Genomic DNA, 26,236 nt, shown 5'->3' with positions numbered 1-26,236 from the left:
TGAAATTTAATGATCATTGTAATAAAATATCATGTGTTATTAAAAGCTTAGTAAGTAATGTACTCTATTTATTGAAGCATTATTTTAAGGCACAGTTAAAATAATCTTGTGTGCTTGAGCAATTCTTAAGAAAAGTAGAAAATAAGTTCTTACCAAGTTTGCAATGATATAATGGTAGCCTTTAACATGCTTTCCAACACTTACAATCTGTGAAGATATAAGCAAATAAGAGAAAATCAATTTTAATTCACTGAAATATTATTTTAAAATTATTATCTATTTTAGCATAATTCCGTGTAGAATCATGATGGGAAAATGATAGTTTTTTAAAAAATAAAAGTCACGTATTATAGTTAGAAGAATTGATAAGCCATATTCAAAATAAGTGGTAAAAAGTACCACTTTTATTTAAATCACATTCTATTAACCTCGTTCAGAAAATTATTATAATCTCCTTAAAAAGAATGACAATGCTATGAACCAACATTTACATATATTTCTCATGAGAATACATCAACATAGAAACTTAAAATGATTTTCATCCGAAGAATTTAGATGTACTTCACTTATTGATAATTTATAAAAATGGAAGATAGGCTGCTTGGTGTCTTCATAGGGTAAGAATAGTCATCTATGAGTAGACTGAGTAGCAAGCAAGGTTTTTCTAAGGCACAATCTCTGTTTATAGACATCTCTAATACCAGAAAATATTTAGTGAATTCTCACCTGTATATGAATGCAGTAGTGTTTTCTTATAATTACAAAAAGAAAAAAAAAAACATCAAAAAGCTTTTCTCTCTGTTGGATTCTTTTTTTTTTCTGAGAATGTTTTCAGAAATGTTTAGGAAATTAGAAACTCAAACATCTTTTTTTTTTAAAAATTCTAGAGATCTTTTCAAAGTTCAATTTTATTTTTGCATTAGAGATTACAACTCTCATTCTCTGAAAAACTGAAAATTCCTTCAACAAGAGAAAATCTAATTTCAGTTACTAATGAGCAGCTTTGTAACTTCACTGGTGTCGTCAATGATAACAGTGAAAGCCACAATTTTCAGGTACGTTCATTGTCAAAGACAAAAATTAAATTATTTTAAGCATTTTATTATCCCATAAAAATAATTCTGTGTACATGAGTGACTTATGTATGAAATGTAGGAAAACCCTTTTAAAATCAGAATGTATGATGGACATAGAGAGTAGAAAAATGGTTATCAGAGGCAGGGAAGGGTAGTGGGGGTGGGAGGGAGGTGGGAATGGTTAATGGGAACAGAAAAATATAGCTAGAAAGAATGTATAAAACATACTATTTTATAGCACAACAGGGTGACTATAGTCAATAATAACTTAGTTGTACATTTTTAAAATAACTAAAAGTGTGTAATTGGATTGTTTATAACACAAAGGATAAATGCTTGAGGGGGTGGATACCTCATTCTCCATAATGTGATTATTACTCATTGCATGCCTGTATCAAAACATCTCATGGACCCCATAAATATATATACTACTATGTACCCACAACAATAAATAAATAAATAAGATCAGAACATATGAATTGTGCTGGAAAAGAGTTTTGTATACATGGCTATTGGTGAAATAAAATTTCTGCTGATCTTATGTTTTTGTTTTGTTTCGTTTTGATTGCATTCAAGACCTTCTTTCTATTTTTAATGTTCTCCAGTTGTTTAGATTTTTACTTTTTAATTTCTGTTCGTATTGTTTAGGATTTGTTGTACTTCCTGACTATGAGGGCTGATTGCCCTTTAACAATCCTGGGAAATTCACTGCCAATATCTCTTAAAATAATCCTTCAAAGATGTTTTCTGTTTGCTTCTAATAGATACTGCAATATTGGTATCACTGGCCTGGGGCCACTTTTATGATAAGTTCTCAGCTTCTAGATTCCCAGACCACAGTATATGATGTAAATTCAAAATACAATCTGCCTCAAGAACAAGGCTGTGACGACAGATTCTCAAGGAAGATATTTTCCTCACCAAACTAAGCCTAGGCCAAGGCAGAAAACACTTAGTTGACTCTGTACAGGGGACAGAATTTTTTCAGCTATACCCTTTTTATTGGGCTGTTGCCCTTCACTGGTCTGGCTTTATGTATTGACTTGACTGAACCCAAAGCTTCTGTTCTTGGGAAAGCATTAAATGACCAGTCAGCCTACCCAATCTGGCAATTTCCTTCATCACAGCTGCCTGTCATCTTGGTCCCTGAAGATTTTCTTTACTGTCTTGGAAGTTCAGCTATGCATTTATAATATTTTACATAACCTTCCTCCATGTTTTATATTGCCAGATTTATCTAGTCCACAATTTATCTAAAATAGAACTTTCCTTGAGAATCTTACCATGAAGATGAGGACAAGCAACAAATAGATGGGATTGTGGAGAAAGCTCGGTTTATGAAATAGCTGAATTAGGTGTCATATTGGGCAATCTAGACTTGAGTGATTTAACATGGGTGGAGCAGGATGGAGCCATCTTATTTTCTGGGAATCTCCAGTCTAGCTTGTGCAAAAGGTAATTATCAGGAGGATGCTTGATGCCACTCAGCCACGAAATGGCATATTGGCATATTCTATTATGGAGTCTACTACAGATTCCTGCTATTTGGCTACAGCAGGGGTTGTTGCCACTCAGCAATCCGTTATTTATCTCTTGCTGATTCACTATACGTTTTTCTGGTGTGGCTATTTAAGCCATTTTGCACTCTCTCTAAGCCCCTGTCCCCACCCTGCCTCTTATTTCTTAACACTCTCAGCTTGTGATTTCTTTGTGACTGCAGTCAAAAATGTGTCAGTTTTATTTTAAAAATCCATTTTAAGTGGAAATACTTGTAAATGTTAAAAAGATGTGGAATCAGTAAAAATTCTGCACTGGGTGTCTCCATAAAGAACTCATTGTCCATTCAAGATTGTTTAGCAAAAAACTATAATAAATTAAAACTTATACAACGCATTTTCAAAGAGTGAGGACTTATAATACCACAAAGAACTGAAAGGGACAAAATTCCTGGCACAAAAGGTCTTGCAGAGCTCCATATGCATCAACATTCTGGTAACTGAGAGCTTGGGGAGCAGGGATCTGGAGATTTATTTACCTGGCTGGTGATGCTAGAGGCATCAGTATCTCTGCTGAGCCAGATCCTGGCTGGGAAAAAAACAAATGTACTGCACAAACGCTGTGAAGTTCTCATTGCCTTAGTTTCTTTGTGAAAAAATTCGATTTACAATCCATTGAGTGGTGTCCTGTAAATAGGGTGTTGTTTATTTTTAAATGATTGTGTAAAACTGACAGTGTCATCGTTGTGGTTTCACATGGCTTTCATCATCTCAACAAAAGTGAAGAGTATCTTCTGTAAAGAATAAATTTGAATGAGTTGACTGTGGGTGCAGACCAAACCTTGTATCTCCTGTGTAATTGCTTTTTAAAAAATATATAAATAGGGAAAAGAAACAGTTTGAGTGGAAAGATAGGAATATAAAATGGAACTGTGTTCACACAAGTGTGGTTGGCTTAATTGTCATGGGAAAACAATGCCCAGGCTGAGTACTTGGTTGCAAAATTAATTATGGCCTTTCCTAAAGACAGAAAAATGTAGGGGAAGACAATCTGCATATTTTATATTTTTAAAAGAAACGGTGCTTCCTGACTTTTTAATGATCACCATTCTAACTGGTGTGAGATGGTATCTCATTGTGGTTTTGATTTGCATTTCTCTGATGGCCAGTGATGATGAGCATTTTTTCATGTGTCTGTTGGCTGCATAAAGGTGCTGGAGAGGATGTGGAGAAATAGGAACACTTTTACACTGTTGGTGGGACTGTAAACTAGTTCAACCATTGTAGAAGACAGTGGGGCGATTCCTCGAGGATCTAGAACTAGAAATACCATTTGACCCAGCCATCCCATTACTGGATATATACCCAAAGGATTATAAATCATGCTGCTATAAAGACACATGCACACGTATGTTTATTGCAGCACTATTCACAATAGCAAAGACTTGGAACCAACCCAAATGTCCATCAATGACAGATTGGATTAAGAAAATGTGGCACATACCTACCATGGAATACTATGCAGCCATAAAAAAGGATGAGTTCATGTCCTTTGTAGGGACATGGATGAAGCTGGAAACCATCATTCTCAGCAAACTATCACAAGGACAAAAAACCAAACACTGTATGTTCTGACTCATAGGTGGTAATTGAACAATGAGAACACTTGGACACAGGAAGGGGAACATCACACACCTGGGCCTGACGTGGGGTGGGGGAGGGGGAAGGGATAGCATTAGGAGTTATACCTAATGTAAATGACAAGTTAATGGGTGCAGCACACCAACATGGCGCATGTATACATATGTAACAAACCTGCACGTTGTGCACATGTACCCTAGAACTTAAAATATTAAAAAAAAAAAAAGAAACGGTGCAACTAGAGTAAAAATAATGATCGTCTGTTTAGAGTTCTGTAGAATAGCTTAGGAAGGATCAATTATACGCTCTCAACGATGATAATCCTTACCAAAATAACGTGTTTAAGAGAAGTGACTAATTGATTCTTGTCATTACTTTTTTTTCCCTGTGTGTGGGGTTTTGTTTGTTTTGTTTTTGTTTTTGTTTTTTAAGAAGCAGAGAGTTGTTTAGGAATATCCATGGTGCTGGTCAAATAATTAAATTCTATAATCAGGCAATCAGGCCTATGCATATTAATAAGGTGAATGCCAGGTACAAACATTGTAATTTTTAACTATTTTATTAACAAATTATGGCATAACCAATCTTCAAGAATGCAACTTCCAAATCCTTAGTCTTTGATGGAAGTTGGAGAAAATGAATTAGGACACTTTTCCATATTGACTTCACTTTTCAGTTCAATTTAGTTCAACAAATGCCAATGGAGTACTTCCTACCTATACGATTAAGGCTAAGAGATTTAAGGATTATAAAGATAAGTCTGTCAGTGCTGCTGTTACAAGGGTGTTTATTATCTCATAAGGGGAAGAGACACACAGAAATGACTAAAATACAGAGCAGAATAAGGGGAACGCAGTGGGTTTCAAGAAGTGATATCACTTGCTTAAGAGAACAAGGCAGACTTTTAAGAATGAATAGACACTAAATAAATATTGATTCAAGGAGTGAATAAAGAAGTTAATCAGGATATAAATGTCAGAAACACTAATATATTAAGGTCAATTTGAGACTTGCAAATTAATGATAGTTTGGCCTTTAATCCACAATCAGATTTCACATTAATCCTTTATATATCAATAGTTTATAAAGTACTCAGGAGTCCTTCTATAAAAGTTGCTGTATATTATTTCTAACTATTACTACCAGGCTGTGATCATTCTATTGAACATGGTCCTCCAAACTAAAGACATGCAATGGCACACTAGAATAGAAATAACTGGTTTTTCTCTTAATTTGATCTTATAAGTCAACTGGAAATTCCTCTCTCCGTTGTTTTCATGTTCCAGAGAATTCAGTGACATGGAGAAAATGGCACAACATATTCAGAGGTGTTAGGGCCATGATACTGACAACTTATTGTCATGAGGGCAGTCACTTTCACTAGTCCTCTTTTTCTATAGAAATTCCAGACTGCCAAATGTTCCCCAAATGTTGATTTTCAAAATGCTTTAAAATATTTTACTGCAGATAAAAACAAAAGCTTTAGTATCACTTCAGTTCCATCAAAAGAAAAATATAAGGCAAGGGTCTTTTGCAAACAAACAACAGACTTAAACTACAACCTTGTAAGATAACAGCAGGACTTCAGTTTCAGGGCTGTGATGTAAAATGGGGTGGGAAAAATAAAGTACTTCAGACCCCAAAAAACTAAGGCTGTTTTGTGTGAGATGAGATTTAGGAGGAGGCTAGGTAATGTAAATTCTTATCAGATATTTTAAAGGAAATGATATACCAATGCATGTACAAATTTGTGTGCAGGTCTGTGTGTGTATGTGTGTATGCAGGGGCGTGTGTGTGTGTGTGTGTGTGTGTATTTTCTTCTGTACTTGGAGACGTCAGAAATTATGGAAGTTTCTAATTAAGAAGAACTCTTTTTTGGAGGAAGGAGAGAGAAAGAAGAGTTTCCCATAAAGGGAATGGCTGCCTCTCAAAGTAGTGATCTCTCTGTCACTGGAAGTTCCTAGCAAAGTCTGACTGACTTTCAGTGAAAGATGTTGGGATAAGGTGGTCCTTTGGGTGACAGAGTCCTGTAAAGCCATACAGTCTGATGTCTCTATGGTCACTCACCATAATAGACACTATCAATGTCTTGCCTCATCTGTTTCCTTGTCATGTCAATGCATACTTGCTCACCTTCCAACTGCCAGCACCTGAATTTCCTTGCCTGTAGGTTTTCTGTGGTCTACAGAGCTGACATTGCCCTTGGAGAGGGAAGAGTTTAGAAGTGCCAGAGCATTAATGTCCTCCTTCCCAGCAGCCCACATACAATTACTGACAGGAGTTGGTACATAAGTACTCCAACTCCCTTGCCCAACAAATGACATGATTCCTAAGTGTTTGTTCTACACTAGCCTCCTCCAGTAATTAGTTTACCCTCATTCCAAATGGAATTAACCCCCTGTCACCCAGATGGCAATTTGCTTGATAAATGCATCTTTCATTGACTAAATTTCTCTACTCCCCTTCCAGCCTGTTCTTTACTTCCCAAACAAACTGTGTGCACACAAATCTTTGTTTTAAGGTCAGCCTCTGGGGGAAATCAACTATGACAGTCTCCAAGTAAACCATTGTAGTAGTAGAATTGATAATGTAAAAAAATACTTTTGTTGGCTAATGATCCCAAGCTTTTCATCTCTGTATCATACTATATTTATGTTATATTTAAATACTTACTCTCTAGGTATTATTAAAAACTCGGGTTGCATAAGATACCATACCTCTATTTGGATATCTAAACTGTTGAAAAAGGTTTACTTTCTCACATAGGCTAATAGGAATGACTCAGTGTCTTTATTTAGTAAATTATTTATATTTCTAACAAAATTTTCATCTTCAAAATGTCTTCACTTGTGAATATCCATTCTTAGTACCGGTTTTTTATTATTTCTTTTTCTGACTTTATTCCAAATGTTAAAAAAAATGACCTTCAGTTCCATCCTTTCAGGTCACAGATTTTAGATCACTTTATATGCATCTCTCCCCAATTTTATTGATTAGCAAACTGAGTGCCCTACAAGAGATATGGTTTGGATAGGGTCCTAGAACTATAGAGTGAAAAGCAAGTGCTGAAATTCAGCTGTTTGATTCCTTGTCGTGTGTTCATTCCATGCCACCCCTTTATCCCACCATGGAACTGCCAATGGCTTTTGAAAAGCACTTGTAGAGTATATCCTTCTCTCTGCCTATCATGGTGGTTCTAAAATTCTACACCTACAAGCCTTGGATAATAAGATTCTCATCATCTCAACTATGAACAATTCTTAGCACAGCTCCATTTTGATTTAATAGCATTTTAATTTAGTGATTTAAAATATTTGCAAAGAGGTGTAAATGATTGTATGGCATTTGTGATTATGAATTTGAAGCACATGTAACAGCTTGAAAGAACCGTTAGAAGCAAGCTGTTTTTAAATTAAAGAGACATTTGTAAGAAACAATATAAATATAGTTCTAATAAGATGTAGAATTATTAGAAGGGGTGGAAGGGGTAATTCCTTCCTTTCATAAACAATTACATTAAATAAATATAGTCATTAAGTGATGAAGCTGGAACTCCAGCTGGGTCTTTTGACTATAGTTTCCATACTGTTTTCACTACACCCTGTTCCCTTCTTTAGACCACAGGAATTCAGACTTATTTTTGGCCAATATTAATATATCTTTCATAAGAGAAAAATGAATAAAATATATACCTGTGAGAATAACATTGTCTATCATATTAGATAATTGATGAATACCAAACCTGTTTATGAGAAATCCAAGCTTTCTCATAATGAAACAAAGACACAATTCTTTCCTTACAAATAATCTCTTGTCTGAACATATTGCTGATTTGAATAACAGTATATATACAAAGTACTCCTAATTCCATTTTGTATGGGGCTAAGACAGGGACACATAGGTGGAGAATTATCAGGTAAACTTTAATGCATCCTAGTCTGGGTTTGCAGTTTCTTCATATATGCGTAATAAAGCAAATTACCAGAAAAGCTTAAATAACTTGGATTTATTTTTGTGTAGCTTGTACTTTTCCAAATGTATATTGAAAATGACAGTTCATGTATGTATCCCAAATGTAAGGCAAATACAACTCAGTCCAATAGATAATTTTATTTATGTACAACAAGCTCAAAGTAATCAATTAAAAATGAAACTACCGGGGACCTGGGCAAGATGGCCGAATAGGAACAGCTCCGGTCTGCCACTCCCATCGAGATCAATGCAGAAGGCAGGTATTTCTGCATTTCCAACTGAGATACCTGGCTCATCTCACTGGGACTGGTTAGACAGTGGGTGCAGCCCACGGAGGGTGAGCAGAAGCAGGGTGGGGTGTCACCTCACTTGGAAAGCACAAGAGGTCAGGGAACTCCCTCCCTTAGACAAGGGAAGCTGTAAGAGAATGTGCCATGAGGGATGGTGCATTCTGTCCCAGATACTACGCTCTTCCCACAGTCTTCACAACCTGCAGACCAGGAGATTCCCTCGGGTGTCTACACCACCAGAACTCTGGGTTTCAGGCACAAAGCTAGGCAGCCATTTGGGCAGACACTGAGCTAGTTGCAGGAGTTTTTTTTCATACCCCAGTGGCACCTGGAATGCCAGTGAGACAGAACCAGTTACTCCTCTGGAAAGGGGGGCTGAAGCCAGGGAGCCAAGTTGTCTAGCTCAGTGGATCCCACCCCTATGGAGCCCAGCAAGCTAAGATCCACTGGTTTGAAATTCTCGCTGCCAGCACAGCAGTCTGAGGTCAACCTGGGACACTCCAGCTTGGTGGGGGGAAGGGTCTCTGCCATTACCCCACATTGTAAACAAAGTCTCCAGGAAGTTTGAACTGGGCGGAGCACACCATAGCCCAGCAAAGCCACTGTAGCCAGACTCCCTCTCTAGATTCTTCCTCTCCATACAGGGCATCTCTGAAAGAAAGGCAGCAGTGCCAGTCATGGGCTTATAGATAAAACTCCCATCTCCCTGTGACAGAGAACCTGGGGGAAGGGGTGGCTGTGGGCACAGCTTCAGCAGAATTAAACATTCCTGCCTGCTGGCTCTGAAGAGAGCAGTGGATCTCCCAGCACAGTGCTTGAGCTCTGCTAAGGGACAGACTGCCTCCTCACGTGGGTCCCTGACCCCTGTGCCTCCTGACTGGGAGACACCTCCCAGTAGGGGCCAATAGACACCTCATACAGGAGAGCTCCAGTTGGCATCTGGCAGGTGCCCCTTTGGGATGAAGCTTCCAGAGGAAGGAACAAGCAGCAGTCTTTGCTATTCTGCAGCCTCCACTGGTGATACCCAGGCAAACAGGGTCTGGAGTGGACCTCCAGCAAACTGCAGCAGACCTGCAGAAAAGGGTCCTGACTGTTAGAGAAGGAAAACTAACAAACAGAAAAGAATAGCATCAATATCAACAAAAAGGACGTCCACTCAGAAACCCCATCTGAAGGTCACCAACATCAAAGACAAAAGGTAGATAAATCCATGAAGATGAGGAAAAACCAGTGCAAAAAGGCTGAAAATTCCAAAAACCAGAATGCCTCTTCTCCTCCAAAGGATCACAAATCCTCACCAGCAAGGTAACAAAACTGGACAGAGAATGAGTTTGATGAATTGACAGAAGTAGGCTTCAGAAGGTGGGTAATAACAAACTACTGCAGGCTAAAAGAGTATGTTCTAACCCAATGCAAGGAAGCTAAGAACCTTGAAAAAAGGTTAGAGGAATTGCTAACTAGAATAACCAGTTTGGAGAAGAACATAAATGACCTGGTGGAGTTGAAAAACACAGCATGAGAACTTCGTGAAGCATACACAAATATCAATAGCTGAATTGATCATGGAGAAGAAAGGATATCAGAGATTAAAGATCAATTTAATGAAATGAAGCATAAATACAAGGTTAGAGAAAAAAGAATGAAAACTAATGACAAAGCGTCCAAGAAATATGGGACTATGTGAAAAGACCAAACCTACATTTGATTGGTGTACCTGAAAGTGACGAGGAGAAAGGAAGCAAGTTGTAAAACACTCTTCAGGATATTATCCAGGAGAACTACCTCAACCTAGCAAGATAGGCCAATATTCAAATTCAGGAAATAGAGAGAACACTACAAAGATACTCCTTGAGAAGAGCAACCCCAAGACACGTAATTGTCAGATTCACCAAGGTTGAAATGAAGGAAAAAATGTTAAGGGCAGCCAGAGAGAAAGGTTGAGTTACCCACAAAGGGAAGCCTATCAGACTAACAGTGGATTTCTCTGCAGAAACCCTACAAGCCAGAAGAGAGTGGGGGTCAATATTCAACATTCTTAAAGGGTAGATATTTTAACCCAGAATTTCATATCCAGCCAAACTAAGCTTCATAAGCGAAGGAGAAATAAAATCCTTTACAGACAAGCAAATGCTGAGATTTTGTCACCACCAGGCCTGCCTTACAAGAGCTGCTGAAGCACTAAATATGGAAAGGAAAAACTGGTACCAGCCACTGCAAAAAACATACTCAATTGTAAAGACCATTGACACTATGAAGAAACTGCTTTAATTAACGGGCAAAATAACCAGGTAGCATCATAATGATGGATCAAATTCACATGTAACAATATTACCCTTAAATGTAAACAGGCTAAATGCCCCAATTAAAAGACACAGACTGGCAAATTGGATAAAGGGTCAAGACCCATCGGTGTGCTGTATTCAGGGACCCATCTCATGTGCAAAGACACATATAAGCTCAAAATAAAGAGATGGAGGAAGATTTATCAAGCAAATGGAAAGCCAAAAAAAAACAGGGGTTGCAATCCTAGTCTCTGATAAAACAGGCTTTAAATCAACAAAGATCAAAAAAGACAAAGAAGGGCATCACATAATGGTAAAGGGATCAATGCAACAAGAAGAGCTAACGATCCTAAATATATATGCACCCAATACAGGAGCACCCAGATTCATAAAGCAAGTTCTTAGAGACCTACAAAGAAACTTCGACTCCCACATAATAATAGTGGGGAAATTTAACACCCCACTGTCAATAGTAGACAGATCAAAGAGACAGATAATTAACAAGGATATTCAGGACTTGAACTCAGCTCTGGATCAAGTGGACCTAACAGACATCTACAGAACTCTCCACCCCAAATCAACAGAATATACATTCTTCTCAGCAACACCTCACACTTATTCTAAAACTGACCACATAATTGCAAGTAAAGTACTCCCTAGCAAATGCAAAAGAACAAAAATCATAACAAACAGTCTCTCAGACCACAGTGAACTCAAACTAGAACTCAGGATTAAGAAACTCACTAAAAACCCCACAACTACATGGAAACTGAACAACCTGCTCCTGAATGACTACTGGGTAAATAACAAAATTAAGGCAGAAATAAATAAGTTATTTGAAACCAGTGAGAACAAAGACACAATGTACTAGAATGTCTGAGACACAGGTAAAGCAGTGTTTAGATGGAAATTTGTAGCACTAAATGCCCACAGGAGAAAGCGGTAAAGATCTAAAATCGACACCCTAACATCACAAGTAAAAGAACTAGAGAAGCAAGAGCAAACAAATTCAAAAGCTAGCAGAAGACAAGAAATAACTAAGATCAGAGCAGAACTGAAGGAGACAGAGACACAAAAAACCATTCAAAAAATTAATGAATCCAGGAGCTAGTTTTTTAAAAGATTAACAAAATAGATAGACCACTAGCCAGACTAATAAAGAAGAAAAGAGAGAAGAATCAAATAGACACGGTAAAAAATAATAAAGGGGATATCACCACTAATTCCACAGAAATACAAACTACCATCAGAGAATACTATAAACACCTCTATGCAAATAAACTAGAACATCTAGAAGAAATGGATAAATTCTGGGACACATACACCCTCCCAAGACTAAACCAGGAAGAAGTAGAATCCTTGAATAGACCAATAACAAGTTCTGAAATTGAGGCAGTAATTAATAGCCTACCAACCAAAAAAGCCCAGGACCAGACAGATTCACAGCCAAATTCTACCAAAGGTACAAACAGGAGTTGGTGCCATTCCTTCTGAAACAATTCCAAACAATAGAAAAAGAAGGACTCCTCCCTAACTCATTTTATGAGGCCAGCATCATCCTGTTACCAAAACCTGGCAGAGACACAACAAAAAAAGAAAATTTCAGGCCAATATCCCTGATGAACATCAATGTGAAAATCCTCAATAAAATACTGGCAATCCGAATCCAGCAGCACATTAAAAAGCTTATCTACCACGATCAAGTCGCCTTCATCCCTAGGATGTGAGGCTGGTTCAACATATGCAAATCAATAAACATAATCCATCACATAAACAGAACCAATAACAAAAACCACATGATTATCTCAATAGATGCAGAAAAGCCCTTTGATAAAATTCAACACACCTTCATGCTAAAAACTCTAAATAAACTAGGTATTGATGGAACGTATCTCAAAATAATAAGAGCTATTCATGACAAACCCACAGCCGATATCATACTGAATGGGCAAAAGCTGGAAGCATTCCCTTTGAAAACTGGCAAAACACAAGGATGCCCTCTCTCACCACTCCTATTCAACACATTATTGGAAGTTCTGGCCAGGGTAATCAGGCAAGAAAAAGAGATGAAGTGTATTCAGATAGGAATAGAGGAAGTTAAATTGTCTCTATTTGCAGATGACATGATTGTATATTTAGAAAACCCCACCTTCTCAGCCCAAAATCTCCTTAAGCTGTTAAGCAACTTCAGCAAAGTCTCAGGATACAAAATGAAGTGCAAAAATCACAAGCATTTCTTTACACCAATAATAGACAAACAGCCAAATCAATAGTGAACGCCCATTCACAATTGCTACAAAGAGAATAGAATACCTAGGAATCCAACTTGCAAGGGATATGAAGGACCTCTTCAAGGAGAACTACAAACCACTGCTTGAGGAAATAAGAGAGGACACAAATGGAAAAACATTCCATGCTTATGGATAGGAAGAATCAATATCATGAAAATGGCCATACCGCCCAATGTAATTTATAGATTCAATGCTATCTCCATCAGGCTACCACTGACTTTCTTCACAGGGTTAGAAAAAACTACTTTAAATTTCATATGGAACCGAAAAAAGAGGCTGTATAGCCAAGACAATCCTAAGCAAATAGAACAAAGTCAAAGGCATCACACTACCTGACTTAAAACTGTACTACAAAGCTACGGTAAACAAAACAGCATGGTACTGGTACCTAAACAGATATATAGAGCAATGGAACAGAACAGAGGCCTCAGAAATAACACCATACATCTACAACCATCTGATCTTTGACAAACCTTACAAAAACAAGCAATGGGGAAAGGATCTCCTATTCCATAAATGGTGCTGGGAAAACTGGCTAGCCATATGCAGAAAACTGAAGCTGGACCCCTTTCGTACACCTTATACAAAAATTAACTCAAGATGGATTAAAGACTTAAACATAAGACCTAAAACTATGAAAACCCTAGAAGAAAACCTAGGCAATACCATTCAGGACATAGGCATGGGCAAAGACTTCATGACTAAAACACCAAAAGCAATGGCAACAAAAGCCAAAACTGACAAATGGGATCTAATTAAACTAAAAAGCTTCTGCACAGCAAAAGAAACTATCATCAGAGTGAACAGGCAACCTACAGAATGGGAGAAAATTTTTGCAATCTATCCATCTGACAAAGGGCTAATATCCAGAATCTACAAGGAACTTAAACAAATTTACAACAAACAAACAACCCCATCAAAAAGTGGGCAAAGTATATTAACAGACACTTCTCAAAAGAAGACATTTTTGTGGCCAAGAAACATGAAAAAAAGCTCCTGATCACTGGTCATTAGAGAAATGCAAATCAAAACCACAATGAGATACCATCTCATGCCAGTTAGAATGGCGATCATTAAAAAGTCAAACAACAGATGCTGGCGAGGATGTGGAGAAATGGAAACACTTTTACACTGTTGGAGGGAGTGTAAATTAGTTCAACCATTGTGGAAGACAGTGTGGCCATTCCTCAAGGATCTAGAACCAGAAATGCCATTTGACCCAGCAATCCCATTACTGGGTATATATACCCAAAGGATTATAAATCATTCTACTATAAAGACACATGCACACATATGTTTATTGCAGCACTATTCACAATAGAAAAGACTTGGAACCAACACAAATGCCCATCAATGATAGACTGGATTAAGAAAATGTGGCACAAATATACCATGGAATATTATGCAGCCATAAAAGGATGAGTTCATGTCCTTTGCAGGAACATGGATGAAGCTGGAAACCATCATTCTCAGCAAACTAACGCAGGAACAGAAAACCAAACACTGCATGTTCTCCCTCATAAGTGAGAGTTGAACAATGAGAATATAGGGACACAGGGAGGGGAACATCACACACTGGGGCCTGTCAGGGGGTGGGGGGCTAGTGGAGGAATAGTATTATAAGAAATACCTAATGTAGATGACGGGTTGATGGGTGCAGCAAACCACCATGGCACATGTATACCTATGTAATAAACCTGCACGTTCTGCACATGTATCCCAGAACTTAAAAAAATAAAAAAAGATACACCATGTTCAATTTAAGATATTCCTGTGAAAAAATTCTCAGTAAATTAAAAAATAAAAATTTACAGTTCATTTATATACAAAAAATTAAACTATTCACAGTATAGTTCAATGGTATTTACATTTTATGGTATACTTTTTGAACATGATAATTCCAAAAGTAGTAGTATATACAGTTAATTTTGTTTAACCAGAAAGTCAAATATCTAATTTCTTGAGATGTCTCTAATTGGACATATCATCAATGAGTAGATATATATTCTTGAATTATAAAGAAAACTTGATGGGGCTGGTGGTGATGGGAATAAAAGTTATCTTCAAATATCACATACTGTTATGAATGTTTCAAAGGGATATATCATTAGGGAGGAATACTTGCTGAATTTTAACGTCAAATATGTTGAAGACGAAATTGTTCAACTGTGGAATTCATAAGCACCTGGTGAAGATTTTGTTCACAGGATGGATGAACTTCTAAGAACCAGTCAACCTGAGAGTCTATGATTCTGTGATTCTCCAGTGTAGAGGACTGTGTGAGCCATTGGCTCTGGGAGGCTTCTGTTAATATGTGATGTTCTCACCCTAGCCCCTTGCTGTTATATATCTTTTCTTTATTATATTTGAGATAATATCATCTGAATGTCCTTTCTTCTTTCATTTTTCTTAAATCAAGTTTTCTTTTATTTTCTTGGATGAATACAAGGCAAATAAATTATAAAGAAGTGGCTTCAAAGTGTTTTACAGCCAATTTTACAAAGAACACTAGGTTAAATAAGGTTTAAGAGGTTTCTTTGCCATAGGAATTTTTAGAGACTTCAATATGCTAATGTACAGTGAAGTCTCAATAGCTAGGGTATGCACTTGTGTAGAGCAGTTTTAAAAGGTTGTTTAAGGACATTCTTCCTAGAGCATTATCTTTCACTCACCTCCTTCCTTAACTTTCACATACATTTCTGACTTTATGTTGCTTTAGCATAAACATAAATGTTGCTTTAGCATCATTTTCTTATTTCCCTTCAGTGTTGATAATCTATACCCACAAAAATGACTCAATTAGACTATAAAATATGTTCAGTTCATAATTTTGGAAGTAATCTTCAATATTAAATAACTTCAGCTAATACCATTTTTGGTCAGGGTTTTACATTTGCATGTTTTAAATTATATTTAACATATGAAATTGTGATTAATTCTGAAAGTCATATGACTTGAGAATCATTCTCTTTGCTTTTATTTCAGCAGATTTTTTTTTTTCACATTTGAGTTTATTTGGGCTTTGTTATGCTATACTTCAAATATGTAATAGACAACCAGCTTCCTCTGAAGTAGATTCATAAAGACACAGATGTAAGTAGATACCCTGTCTTTATAAATCAGTTAGACCCATTTACATTTGTTAAAATGATTACTTCCCATATTATTAAAATAAATATTATTATAAATATTGTTTTAAAAATCCCAAAGGTCTAACTATAGAAATAAAAGGCAAAAAAAAAACCTCTCCCTAATAAACTAGATTGACCTATTTGCTGTGGGTATGTAATTTTTGCATAGCAAGCTCAGTTTATTTTGCCTATATTTGTCCACAGGCCAGTCAAAACTTAAAGGCTATTATTCATATTGACTAGCAATACTATTAAAATTGCCAAAACAAATTTATTTTTCTAAAAACCCTACTTGGATTAGTTACACTTCTTAAAATCTTAACAAAAATGGTGTTTGGCAAATTAGACATTTAATAAATTTAATACATTAATAATTTCTCATTATCACTATATGGCATTATGTATTTGTTTCTTTATTGTGTGGCTTCCCCACTAAAATATAAACTGCAATGTGCAGGGGTTTTCCTAAGCTGAGGATATGCCTGGCCTGACCTATAACAGGCACTCAATAAATATTTAAGTAGATGTCAAACAAATTAAGTTATACACTGGTATAAATGTGACTATAAAAAATATAGTCGACAGATGAAGTATCATTGTTTATTTGCTACACTCCTTAGTCACCAGGTACACTGCTCAGTCACTTGGCTTTCTACCTTCTTTGTGGTTCATTCTCTATGTTGTCATCGGAATTATGGCTCTAAAACACGACGTCAATCATGTTTAAAAACATCCGATGACATCTATGATGGAATGATGAATTTAAAACTTCCTAGTAAAGCCCATGAGGCCACTCATAATCTGCCTTTAATTTGCCTTGGCAATCTCATACCCTCTGTGGTTAGGCTCCATCCACATTCACTTCTTTCCCAGGACACGAAGCTCTCTCCTATTACCCTGTTCTCACACATGCCATCTTCCTTGAATGCTCTTTCCCAGCGTCTCTGCCTGGGGAATTCAAACTCCCCTTTCAATAATTTGCTTCTGTCTTTTTTTTTTTTTTTGCACCTTTCCACATTGTGCTGCATTATTTGATTGTGTTCTTCTGTTTTTCTTTGCATTCAGAGTTCCTTCACAGCATCGACTAAAATTGATGTAACTTATATGCAGTGCTTGGAAATTAGTAGGTACTGGATAAATGTGTGTTAAATAAATGACCAAATGGATAAGTGTTGTGGTACAGGTATAAGAAAGGAAAATAATAGAATATGGTGGGCAGAGACAAGAAAATTTGTTTCTCTTGTGTTGCTGGACAATATTTATATAATTATATTATGGACACAAAATTAATTATAAAATTAGAATAATTTCTAAAAGAATTAGAATAAATTATAAAAACAGAATATATATTAAATATAGAATATATATATTTCATCACACACGCACACTATATATATAATCCCCAGTATGAGTTCTGTGGTTTTAAAAAGAAAACTTTAAGTCAAATACAGAAGCAAATTATGTCTAGACTTTGGATGAATAATAGAACTCTTTGGTATATATGGCCCTGGGAAAAAACTTTAAAAAATGGAAAATAAATTTCTTATATCCAAAGTTAAACCATCTTTCATTTTTATCTTTACCAGTGGTTATGTGAACCTTATCATTATTATTTTGGTAAAAATTACACTACTTTATTTCCTTCTAATCTTAAACTTGTCACAAGTTGTATATGAGATTGGAGAAAATCTGTATCAGCAGGGAACTAGTGTCCAATTAGGTGGCTAATCTTGAGGGAAGGTTTAGAAATGAATTTGTTCCATTACTTTTCTGACTGAATCAAAGTGGATAAAACAATGTATCACTTCATTTGCTGGCAGAGAGCACACTTTATTACTGAACTGTTTAATATAAATACTGTATAATTTATAAAAATGTAGTTATATTTATGATGTTTATAAGACTCAGAAAAGGGTCCTCAAAGGTACTGTTGAATGTTTTGCTGCCTTTTTGTTAATCTCACTGCCTTTTAAACATTTTAAATATTTGAGGAGTAGATGCAAAATTCTACTGAAATAATTATGATGTTATCCTCTCTTTTCTACCTAATGAGGAATATAACTTACCTCTCCCTAAACCACAGTAGATACTTGTATGCAGCTGCTTTTGATTTAAGGCTAGAAAAACTACTTCATTTTATACCTCTAAAATTATCAAGCAGATTTTCCTTTATCTTTGTAAAAGAAGCTGAAGTTTTGGATGTTTCTGTCAAAAACAATAGTAGAAATTGTTCCAGTAAGTGTTCTTGCAGCATCAACTAAAACATATTTAGTTGAACCTAACCTAATCATAGAATTCATGATTCTTCCCAGACAAAAGCACTTGCATTCTGACAATCATATTTTTCTTCTTCCTTGAAAAAACTTATATCCTTTGGCTCCTTCACTTTGCCTTTTATTTTATCCTATTTTTTACTTTATAAGAAAATGAGGTATGGCTGCAACCGTGGTAACAGTTGCTAGGAGACAATTAGACACCCCTTTCTAACCCCCACCAATTCCATTTGCTCTAGTCCAGCAGATCTGTAAAGGTGTTTCTGTTTTCCATGAAAACAACAAACCTAGTGCATCATAATAGGACTTGCACATTCGAATCAGTTCTGCTAAATAGTAATATTAAAGAAGTAAAATTCAGCTTCTTAGCAAAACCTCACATCTTTTGAGTTTCTTCTTACTTTGTTGTAGATCCTGATTGAGCAAAGCTCAATATGCAAAAGGAGCTTTATAATGAAGCAAAGCAGCAAGCTCTGCCAGTACTGCAGTGCGGGAAATTGCTGATATGACTTCTTTGCTGTAGTAATTTCTGTGAGTGCCTGATTTGTTCCTGTTGCATCTCGCCCATTGTTACTTTAATATATGGAAATAAAACTCTTGCTTTTTTCAGCCTGTAAAACAAACTCTGGGACATGTAGGTGTCCCATAATCTTGGACAGGTGAAATTCTGGACAAGAAAGCCTCCCAGGTAATCGAAGACTTCCCTTAAACACGTACAGAATGTGTGTCCTGCCTGTGTCTTCAAGTGAGGCTCATTTAGACTTCCAATTTATTCAACAATTGTTGTTATCCCTATCGTCACTAGGGGATGTATTGGTAACAATAAACATAGACTCCGCCCTGATGGAGATAAGATTTCAATAGGAAAGATAGACAACTAAACTGGTGTAATGCAAGGAATCTACATTTCTGCTACCTCCAATCTTTACAGCTTCAACTTTGTCTACTGCTCCGTTTCAGCTTCTACTTTTGCTTCAAACCAATCTTGATTACCTTTTGAGCATTTTCAGATCTCGTTTCCTTTACAGTTCGTTCTGTCTTGGAATACCCTTACCCCTTTTCTCTGGCTGGGAAGATCCAGTACATTTTCAGTTTAAATGCTTCTTTTCTCTGTGAAGCATTTGGGACTGCCTTGATTATACTTAGTTACCCCATCTTCTGGATTCTTCATACATTTTTGTAATATCTCTGTTTCTGAAGCCATCAAATTGTTTTGTAATTATTTATGCATGTTTCTGAGTTCCCAGCTTGAGTGTAAACGTTGTGTAAGGACCATGAGTTGCTCACCTTTGTACAGCAGGCATTGCAGTGCCTGGAACAATGTCTGGCATGCAGATGTTGAATGAATGTATGAGGTGTCAAGTGCAGAGCTGTCCCACCTACAGTTGTTGGCTCATTCCTACTGTCAGAGTGTATGCCACTGAATCCTATATAGATGATTCAAATAATCAAAGCTGTTATCTCCAATTATGAGATCTCTCCTGTAATGACTCCTCCTCCTTATAACTATAGCTATCTTTCCTCTTCTTATTGTGCTTCTTTTTGTTTCTTCTGTCTCTTCTGTTTTTGAGGGTTTTGTTTCGTTTTGCTTTTTGGCTTTGGTACAAAAAATTGACCTCATGGCCATTAGCCAGTAACAAAAATGTTCCTTTCCTTTTAGGTATTGACTCAACCAGTTATGGGATACAGAGGCAGGCTGTTTAAGCCTTCAGCTCCTTTTAATGCTTTATTCAATATAGAGACTTTTTGGGAGTCCGGGGGAACTGACAGAGTTCTAGATTTGGTATGATACCTGATGTTTGAGAGCTGTGAAAATTTGTAAATGCAAACTCTAGATAAATAGGCTTTTACTAAGTATTGCCATGCATTTGACCATTTGCCAAAAATTCTGAGTCCTAACATCTCACTTAGATGGTACTAGACATGGTAGGCAGCCTTGGGTTTAGAATAAGTTAACTGGGATCATGTCCACATTTCATCTCTTATGTGCAAATGGCCTCATTTAGGTTTGAGAAATTTTCCTCTCTTTCTCATTGATCTTGCCCTGAGGTAGGATTATTGGCTTCTTTTGGTCACAGTAAGCCTCTGAGAGGTCAGCCGTGGCTTTTAGGCTTTTTTGATTGATTTGCAAACAGTGTGGGAAGGTCACTGGTTTTGTCAGTAATCCGAGATTCACATTGTGTCTGATGGGACACTAAATTCCCTTTCATATAATGAAAGTGGCAATACTGCTGAAAGGGGTTCCAATTAAATCTGGGGTACATGATAAAGAAGCAGTTTAAGATACCTGTGAGTCAACTGTAGAGACATTTTTCTCCATTCTTTTGTTAAATATCTACTTCATACTCTAAGGTCAGTCCTTACTATCTTTTCCTGATAAATACTTGGTTAGATTCCTTAAATACATCCATGATGTGTACTAGGATCAATATTGTTCTAGTTTTCTATCAAATGCCTTTGATATCTCATCTATTTAATAATAACTGGCATCCATAGCAAAACCCCCAAGGCAGTGTAAGATCCTTTATCACTTTCTACATAATGTATTTCTAAAAGAAATCATATATTTTAGTAGGATTTTAGGAAATACTTTTGGTTTACCCCTTAGTTAACCAGACAGGAGTTACTAACCATAGCAGAAAATGTATCGGTTTTGCTTAGCACTGTATCTTCAGCAGAGCATAGTACCTGACTATATATATATATATACACACACACACATATATGTGTATATATGTATGTGTGTATATATATATGTATGCACATATATGCATATATATGTATGTGTATTATATATGTATACACACACTGCATATGCAGTGTCACACACACACACACACACAAACACACACACACAACACAGTGGGGACTTAACAAATGTTTGTAGAATGAATAAGTATCCAGAAAAGGTCACCTGACTGAAGTTTTACTATCAATACACGCTTCTTTTCAAGGTATATCCCATGCATACAATTATACATTGCTTTACGATCAAACAAATCATCAAAAAGACTTCACTGCAAACAGCATTATTGACTTTTAGAGACAGCAAGGATTTTCAAGATCATCTCAGCTCAACTGTCCTTATTTAAAGTGAGAAGGAGAAGAATCATAGGTGGTAAGTGATTCCATTTACGTTTTAAAAATAAACAACTAAAGATTTCTTATCCATCTCTCAGAGAATGAAAACATTCATTTTTATTTTGTTGGAACCATCATAATTTGGGAGATATAATGTAACTGACCAAAGAAAGAGGTAGACGAGTGCAGACCATCCAACTACCCATTGTGATAATTCTGTTCCAGAGGATCAGAGTTGGGAGTTCATGGGAATAAGGTTTCACTAACAGGAACACACAAATCTAGCTGCTGGACCCTTGGGTTTTTATCACAGTGGAGTAAAATGTGTGAGCAACCACTAGCCTTAAGTGCCATTTTGCTCAATTACTTTGGCTACCAGAAAAAGAGTTAAGATAAGATTTGTTGTTGCTTTTTTGCTACTAGGTTAAACATGTGAACCAAAGTCTGACACTTCAATGTTCAATTGATAACGTTATTAGGTAGAATCCGTAGGGACTCTTTGCAAGTAATAGAGTTCAGAATTTAAAATTAATAGATACATGTAAAAATCATAAATAAAAGACTCCCACTATAAATCTCTTATTTTGATATGAAACAGTTCTTTTGATTCCAGCTACATGAAGCTATTGCAAGCTGTTCTACAAAATAATTGATATTTTTGTTATAGGAAGAAAATTAGGTGAAAGGAATAAAGCTAGGGTCCACAATGATATTTATAATATCTTTCAAACTCATAGCAATTTAAGTAAAAATATTCTATAAAAATTTCATCACAAATTCAGCAAACACTTAAAAATACTTCTCGTTTTAGATTTCTTTTCAAGGCTTGTTTCTGCAAATGAGTGGACCAAATTGCTCATTGGATTTAGAGAGCCAAAATTCCAATTTGTTTGATTGGAGTTGATATGAACAAAATAAATCTAACTTTGTGGTTTCAATATGTTTCTACTCTCTTAAATGACTCAGTGGGTGATATTTACATACATTCTTCCATTTTTTCTTATGGTGTACATTAAACCATATTTTCAAATACTTGATCTTAAACTCATATTTTGAAATGCTTGAATGAGTATATGTCTAGCTACTATATTAAATAGCAATACATTTATAAGAACTAATTAGTTCACGTCATAAAATAATTTGGAAAACATGTATAGAAGATGAAATGCTTCTATAACCACAGTTTTCCATTAATATATTGTGAGAGAATATTGTCTGAACTATTTCTATTATGTTTTTGCAAATTGATACAAATTAAGATGTCAATGAAGTAATTATTGATGGCATGCTACCATAATATGAAATGTGCCCATCCTTCTAGAATTTTTTTTTTTTTTGAGATGGAGTTTCACTGTTGTTGCCCAGGCTGGAGTGTAATGGCACGATCTCGGCTCACCACAACCTCCACCTCCTGGGTTTAAGTGATTCTCCTGCCTCAGCCTCCCGAGTAGCTGAGATTACAGGCATGTGCCACCACACCCGGCTAATTTTTATTTTTAGTAGAGACGGGGATTCTCCATGTTTGTCAGGCTGGTCTCGAACTCCCGACCTCAGGTGATCCACCCGCCTCGGCCTCCCAAAGTGCTGGGATTACAGGCGTGAGCCACCATGCCCGGCCATCGAAATTTACTAATATGAAGTGTGTCCATCCTTCTAGAACTTTATCATCATTGTATTAACTTCACCATCTTCTGAGAAAAGTCCACCTTTTCAAAGGCATTTTTCTAATCAAGATTATTTAGCATTTAACTTTTTACCTTTTAAAAATGCTTTGGTTGGTTTTTTGAAATTGTTTTCTTTTGCTATCTTAATTTATGAGAAAGGATGTTGAAACACAGGGGTCTTAAGATACACATACAAACCCCTGACAAAGTATGGATTAGCTCTTGTGGAAGAGCCAAGAGTAAAACCAAGAAAACATTGAAAGTTGTTTCATTTAGAGCTACAAGCAATTAAAATACAGATAGTAAACAACAACAACAGCATGTTCAGAATAAAAACCCAGCTTTTCTTGGAGGAAAATTTTATAGGACAATTAAGAGTACATTATTTTCTCACAATGCAGTAGACTTTATTGCAATTTATGAGATTTATACCTGAGAGGCATTTTAAATGGACAAAGTTCTCTTACTGTTATTATTATTATTACCATGCAACCATGATAGAAAAGAAACCTTTTAGAATTTGGCAAGAAGAATAGAAAAGGTAGACACTCAAGTTTTCTAATTTCTTTAAAATGGCAAAAAATATGTAAGATGTCCAGTTCCTTTAGCAAGAGCTCATTTACGGCTTATTCAGAGTTTATCCAAAGCACCCAGGTGTGCCGATTTTCTTCTTAGAAACCAGCTAAGCCTCTGAAATGGGTCAGTGTGCTTTAGGCACTCAATTGCCTCCTCCAGACTTGGTCTTTTAAGCACAGGTGCTAAGTGGAGGGTCTTTCTGAGCCTCACTCACCCTCTGACAGGAACTTGGCAATCCAGGCAGTTCTTAGAATTGGCTGCTCTGTGGGATTCATCGTGAGTTATTTACAAAGCTTCAGTTGTTCAGGTCAAACAACTCAAACTCTCAATACAGAGGCGGGAGTGGGAGGGAGGGAAATGGGAGTCGGAGGTAAAGTGGCTGTATTGCTTAAGAAAGAAGAAAGATTTTTCTTGGATTCTGTAACTAACCATTTAAAAATTTCATATACATTGAATAGCTACAACTTCAGTAATTTTTTGGACTCTCTTAGGAATAAGCCCGAGTAATGTATAGGCTTTTAATTAATATTTCCCAAAATAACATATACATATTTCTTCAGTATATATATATATATACTGAATATATACAGTATATATATTCAGTATATATATATATATTTAGCTTTTTCTTCTACAAAGGGATGACAGGAAGTAAATACTCTGTTATTTCCTCTTACGGTCTGGCTTCTTTAGACTTTAGCAATACAACATTTTTGTTTGTTTGTTTTGTTTTACTTTTCACTTTTACAAATGCTAATATAGTTGAGGAAGGAAACTGAAGACATCTAGTCCCTTGCCTGCAAAGAGTAAAGCTGAATCTCTGAAATATATTTTGGTTTTCATTCTTACAATTGAATACTAAAGTTATTCCTATAAATAAACCTCCAAATTGGCAAGTTTACTAATGGAAATCAAGTCATATAATTATGCAGTTAAGCGATATGTAACTAACCAACAAAAAATTGTGTTACCCATGTCTGGCTGAACTAACGTATTGTAGATAATATGAGCAAGCATTTCTAAAACCACTAGATGGCATTCACTCACTGCAATTTTGGCCAAAGAGCCTTTAAAGCTTTATCATGATCTGCAGGGGTAGGGAAAGGCAGATGTTATCCATTATTTGATGATATTTTCCTATCATTTAATACAACGGCAAAGCTCAGTTTAATTTTTTCCTGGCTGCTTCAAATCAGATCAACAAATATTTATTGAAACCTTTATTCAAGGACTTTTCCATTTTGAGGAGAGTTGAAAACCATCTCCACTGAGGTAGTAATGTATTGACTTATAATACCTAGCAGAAAACATGCTATATACAGTATTCCACTAAATTATATACAGCATTCCACTGACTTTTCTTTTATTGCTTTAGTAATTTATGTTGCTGTTTCTCATGTAGCACTTCTCTAAAGTAAGTGTGCCTGTAAAAATGGTGCACTCACAAATTTAGAATTTTTGTACTATTTTTAGATGGGGTTAATCTTCAACATTAATATTTTCGAAAACTGGAGGCCAAGAGCTCTTCAAGATTCACACAGAGTCTTTCACTCATTCAAGTCTTAAGAATATGTGAGAAATAGCTTTCTAAATACATTGAGACTTAAGAACCAAAAAGGTCCTTGGTGATAAAAGATTGTGATTTGGTCCTGAAGATAGTCATGGAATGAAAACTCTCAAACCTCACACTCCAAATTAAAAGCTGGGAGAAGATGTTGATGGGGACAAGTCAATCAAAGGTTAAATTTTTCTGTATAGGGTCTAGGTTAAAAATATAAAATCTAGGACTTACCTGTTCTAATATGTTTTGAAGTCTCTCTATCTCACAGTCTATTACAAACTTCTTCTCTTGTCTTCTATCAAGTTCTTCTAGAAGTTGCCTATAGCTGACATCATTAAAATTTTCCACACATATAGCGCTGACATGCCAACCATTTTGTCCTGCTTTTTCCATAATAGCTTGGAGTATCGAGTATCCTATTGGGGAAAAAAATAGTTACTAAAAACATGCTTTTACTCCCCTTTAATGATGTATGCAGGCACTGAGCCTATATCAACACTGTTATGTTCCAAAATATACTGAATGCTTAGAAACTTTAAAGTCTGTGTGGTTATTTCTGAATAATTTATTCTTACTTTCTTTAGTCATGGCAACAAAATCTCTTAAAATGTTGATTGAATGAAGTAGCAACACCATACCTTGTGCTCTCAAAATCTCTTTACTGCAGAACATTGCATTGCTCTAGACATTTTTTTGATGAGACAAACCCCAAACCAAATCCACCACCACCTGTAGTCGATAGCAATTTCATAAACCCTTTTTGTTATTTTACTCACTAGATGGAACTCATTTTGAACAACTGTTTGACTTTCCCCTTGAACAAGGTAGTACAACATTTTTGGTTCAACTATGGAAGAGAAGATGTAAAAGAAACAGTACAACAGTATTTATTGAGGACCCAT

The 26,236-nt window shown here is 36.1% G+C and overlaps 1 protein-coding gene across 9 annotated transcripts in view; it reads right to left on the bottom strand.

The window, feature by feature from the left end:
* The window catches only part of GRIA4 (glutamate ionotropic receptor AMPA type subunit 4), a 377,201-nt gene that overhangs the window by 95,432 nt on the left and 255,533 nt on the right, over positions 1 to 26,236 (bottom strand). For all 9 annotated transcript variants that reach the window (XM_055356277.2, XM_055356275.2, XM_055356276.2 and 6 more), the window contains 2 exons: positions 25,566 to 25,750; positions 154 to 207 (listed from right to left, as the gene is read on the bottom strand). In XM_055356277.2, coding sequence (XP_055212252.1) covers positions 154 to 207; positions 25,566 to 25,750 — 239 coding nt within the window. The remainder of the gene's footprint in view (positions 1 to 153; positions 208 to 25,565; positions 25,751 to 26,236) is intronic.

The sequence above is a fragment of the Gorilla gorilla genome, chromosome 9 (assembly GCF_029281585.2).
Source record: "Gorilla gorilla gorilla isolate KB3781 chromosome 9, NHGRI_mGorGor1-v2.1_pri, whole genome shotgun sequence".
NCBI lineage: Eukaryota > Metazoa > Chordata > Mammalia > Primates > Hominidae > Gorilla > Gorilla gorilla.
This window is presented reverse-complemented; position numbering and strand designations above follow the sequence as displayed.